At 32.3% G+C, this 4,993-nt stretch overlaps 1 protein-coding gene across 1 annotated transcript in view; it reads left to right on the forward strand.

Annotated features, from left to right (window-relative positions):
• Positions 1 to 4,667, forward strand: part of LOC106469303 (myosin-IIIb-like) — an 81,830-nt gene extending 77,163 nt beyond the window's left edge. The window contains exon 39 of the mRNA XM_013929791.2: positions 4,424 to 4,667. Within this exon, the coding sequence (XP_013785245.2) occupies positions 4,424 to 4,509 (86 nt within the window). The 3' untranslated portion in view covers positions 4,510 to 4,667. The remainder of the gene's footprint in view (positions 1 to 4,423) is intronic.
• The last annotated feature ends 326 nt before the right edge of the window (positions 4,668 to 4,993 follow it).

Genomic DNA, 4,993 nt, shown 5'->3' on the forward strand with positions numbered 1-4,993 from the left:
TATGTTGATACGGATTATTTAAATTTTTATGCTTTCACTGACTTTTAGGGTCGTCATAAAAGATACTTATATGTTAATTTTATGCCATTCTTCCCTATTTCTCTCTTCTTATTGTATTGTTTCTGCCCATTATATCAGTGTAATGTCGGCTTAAGCATATATTATATTATTAATTAGAATCTACATAAATTATTCTCTTTCCCTATCAGTTAAGCGTAGCCTTTTTCTCAAGAGGAGATCTCGAAGGAACTCGAGTTGTGAATAAATAAAACCATACTAACAGGATGAAAAGTATTAACTTGAAAAACGTATGTTATATAGAACTTTGAACATTGGTGGCTGTAATCCTCTGCAAACACCCTATACAGTGTAAAAAATCTTAGTCCTAATACATTTGACATATTAGAAAGTAATTAAAAGAAGTTATGACTCTTCACATGGTCTAACAAGAGCTCATTCGAAAACAAAGCTTTAATATTTAAAATTAATCTGTACAACTGAATCAAGACAACCTTAATTCCTCGTTCGTTTCTGGTGAAAAAAAATATTTATTTACTTATTTTCTTTTGAAATTTGTTGTTTCAGAGTTATACTATCTCAACACCAATATCTATTTATTCATTCAAGTTTTTTTAAAAGCTTAAGCCCCTAGATGTAATATCCGGTGAAATAGTATCGGTAATGAGTGGAAAATAATGTAAACATCGTTACGCTTTTTGGACTATTAGCAAGGAATGTTTTTAAGTCAACTACCAACCAAGTTTCTTGAGTGAGCTTTAAACCATTACGTTTATGTTGACATATCATGTATTTTGGGTATTCCTATATTATTGAATACGGAAAATATTTAGATTAGATATGTTCTTACATCAAGGACGAATAAAACCCCCGTGAAAATGAAGCCTTCAATCGGCGGATTCAGCTTAGAAAAAAACCTAATAAATGTTATTGACAAACGCAAGTTCGTTAAAATTCAGAACTGTCAAAAACTTTCAATTCTTTGAGAGTGGTGCTGTTGTTTGTCAGCTTTGTAAACATCCTTTAATTGGTTCGTGATCAACACGTTGAAGAACGACTGTAGCTTAAGTGTTTAATTATTTTTCTTCATCGTCGTTAGATGAGTATAATAATCATATCATGAAGGATGGTTGACTTAGTGAGGATTTTTCCTCACGGAACATAAAGACTCCTTTTGTTCAAAAAATATCTGTAGATATTTACTCGCTGTGCAAGCAAAAAACAAGTGAAGTCGTTTGAAGGCAAATTAAATGAATACTTATAACCTACAGTAATTATGGTGACAGAAAGTAATGCTAATTTTCAAAGTAACTGATTGAATTTCTGAACTTAATATAGACAAGAAACTAAGAAATATGTAAATATAAATAATTATCCCCAAATCTCTGAAAAAGTGCCTGAATTTGCTCACTTTAACATCTTTGAAAGCTGATTTTCTTGTTCGAAAAACATTTCTTTTGGGCACAATACTCGCAGGAGACCATGTCTTACGGCAACTTTAGGATCAATAAGAGAATGTAACGACGTTCGAAAGCTATTGTCCCTTGTTCAACCTATTCCTCGCTTGCGGTCTTCGTTCTTTTGACATTGACAGAAAGAAATTCAATTAGGCGGATTTGAGTCCTGTTCAAGAGATTGAAAACGAAAAGTCTGATGAAAAAACATCAATTGAGGGTTAGTTGTATGGAAGTTAGAAGCAATTGTGGAGTTTAGGTTCTTAAGATGGACAATGAAAGGAAACTTATTTCAATGTATTCGTTGGGGTTTAGTTTTACGATTTTATACATTACTTTTCAATTAAGCTAATCTCATTTTGTAAAATGTTTACTTTTCATAAACTCACCGTTCTGGTTATTCGACGTATCATTCAAATAAATTCAACTACTTAGTACGTTCTATGTTAGTGAAGAATTATTCGAATAAAAAAAATCCAAAGCATGCTTTTGAATTAGAAATAGGACCAGAAATTCATGAATAATGGAAGATGAACTTTCTGACAAAACGTGATTTTTTTATTTTATAGATTCTTTGTATAGCTGAAAGTAACAAATAGAATAAATTACATGCTTTACTAACAGATACAGCTGGAGGCCCATAGCAGAAAGATCATGCCAATAGTGGATATATTTATTAAGCTAAATTTGTGGCTGATCCGAAGTACGTCATCGAATACAAAACAGGAAGGCTCAGGGGGACCTTTTTATTCCGAATTTTTTTACGAATAGCATTTATCTTCTATAATCGAAACACATTGCAAAAAAAAAGTAAAATGTTACACAGAGCTTATACAAAAAAAAATATAAACCTAAAAAAATAGCTTACATGCGGAAAATGATGAGTAAACATTATTGGATCATACAATTCTTTAAAAGAACGTCTGATTTCTAACTCTAGAACACTATTACTTCCCAATAGATCAGTATGAACCTCGATTTTTAATGCATAGAACTGACATCTAATGATTATATTTTTCTTGTCTTTTTTTAAACTAGATTACTGTCGTCTGAGCTTTCTGTCTAGCGGCAAAAGGTCTATGTTACGTCTCTGGTCGTTAGTTAATTTTCCGTATAATTTCTTTTCGAAGAAACTTTAGCGATACAACTCCTTTCTTAAATGAAACTGGTTTATTCTTTCTAAATACAACTTTGCAATACACTTAATTTCCACAGTCACGCTATAACAAACGCTATAATTCACAACGAACGTCTCACGTGCTCGACTCAACAATACTCTCTCTCTGTCCGCAGTTCAATTACTCATTACAATGTTGCCGTCACGTCTTGACCGTCTTATATATAAAAGAATACCGAAATCTAGTAACCTCCCGAGGATTCACGAAGCTTTGAGAATATGACGTTTTACTAGCGTCACGTGACCTCCGCTCTCGTAACAATACTAATACACTCTTCTACTTTTCTTTTAGGTTCCAGTAACGGTTAAGTGAAATGTTGATCACCGTATTTTTGTTTGTGTACATCAATTTCACCTTTTTATTTATATATTTCATATTTTATACGCAGAATTCGGAAGTTGTTATGAAAGTGATAAAGATAATTCTATTGGTATTATGATTATGGATAGAACTTGCTATGAATATGATAACGTGGTTAAAAAACATATTTATGGCAGAGAAACGTTTGAGAAATTTCATCACTTATTATAAGTTCATCTTTGGGGTATGGCGGGTAAAACAAAATACGAGGCCTAGCTAACTAATGAATGAATATTTACTGTAAAATTCTTAGCTACCAGTTTGGCCGCCAATTTTGAATTCATCTCATTAAGTCGCACGCTCAATTTTTTTTGGCCACACCGAAGGTGTTTCTTGATTAGATATCACGACTTTTTTGTCAATACACACCGACAAACCACAGTAAATAAGAAAGTGACACTCGATAGTATTACTCACTATTAGTAATTAACATTAGCTTTAGGATCGTAAGCCTATTATTCGGAACAGACCTATACGTTATAGAATCAACCAGATTCCTTAAAGTATATGGTGGTAGTTTTTCTCTCTAAAACAGAATTAATATTAACTTCCTTTATAGTAACGCTACGAAATCTAGGCGAATAAATGGCTTTTAATTATAATAAATGCATGTAGAATTTCACAATTTGAATTATAAGTATAATTTTGATGGGAATAACCTTAACAGTGTTATGGAAGAAAAATATATTGGTGTTCTGGTTGATCAATCTCTTAAGCCATCCAAGGATTATCTGTTGCTAGTGGCAGGGCAAATAGGATTTTAGGTAGTATTTTCAGAAATATTGATTACAAGTCTAAAGAGATTATAATGTCATTGGTTAGGCAACATTTGGAGTATTGTGTTCAGTCTTGGGCTCCTTACTTCCAAAAGGATATTGAATTCTTGGAAAGGGTTTAGAGGATAGCTATAAGGATGATACCTGGGATGGAAAGGTAATTATATGGGAATTGCATAATATCTTTGAACTTTTCTCTTTAAAAAATAAGAGTTAGAGGGGATTTGATCAAGGTGTTTAAGATCATTAAGGAAATTGATAGTGTTGATGCATAATATTCTCGACATTTAATGGTGAGAATGGTAAGACTAGGGGACACAAATATAAATTGTAGCAGGGAATAAGTCATCTTAAGTTAATACAGCTTTATTTTTCTAACAGGGTGGTTGGCCTTTGGAATGGGTTGCTTTTTGATGTGATGAATGCAATTAATTTAAGGGTGTTAAAAAGAAAGCTTGGTAAATACTTGAATGACAAGGGCTGGCTTTGAGGTGTTTTTAAGAGTTTAGTTTAATTTAGTGGATAGGACAGCCTAGATGGACAAAAAGAGCCCTTACTTTCCTTTAATGTTGTATTATGTTATTATATGATGCTACTTTACTCCAACATTTTTACTTGGTAATTTTTAATTTACCAGCAGGTGGCAACAGGTTGATCCTAATCGCACTGTGTCAGTGCTCTGGGAATGTCGGCAGGACTGCGTCAATCTCTCTGATGATCTGAGTGACAATTGCCATGTCCAATATTTAAGAAGCCACCGTAGTAGCGACGTTTTCCAATATTTAGCTACAGGGTGGGTATCTAGAGGTTTTAAGTAAAGCTGTTGACAAACCTGGCGATTTTTATTAGAATTGAAAATTAAGTGTAATAAGTAGTGTGCAATTGTGAAGGGAGAAAAAACTTGTAAATTCATATGCATATGCTGAATGAATAAAGAATAATGTTCTAAATGTTTGGTTGAAGTTGTGTGTTTGACTGCTTTAAGTAATTGTTATTGTGAATGGTTGTTTATTGCTTTTTTAAACCATTACATTGTGAAATCAACTATGCAAGTTGATCATGTTATTTATACTATTTATAAGATGTTTTCTCTCTTAATATATTAATAGTACTTGTTTTCTATAAAAATTATATAAGTTGATTCTATAAAGTAAATTACAATTGTACATGATGCTTGCCATTCTCTGTAAAGATCCTTTCAAACAGA

The sequence above is a fragment of the Limulus polyphemus genome, unplaced genomic scaffold (genome assembly GCF_000517525.1).
Source record: "Limulus polyphemus unplaced genomic scaffold, Limulus_polyphemus-2.1.2 Scaffold3411, whole genome shotgun sequence".
Taxonomy (NCBI): Eukaryota; Metazoa; Arthropoda; class Merostomata; order Xiphosura; family Limulidae; genus Limulus; species Limulus polyphemus.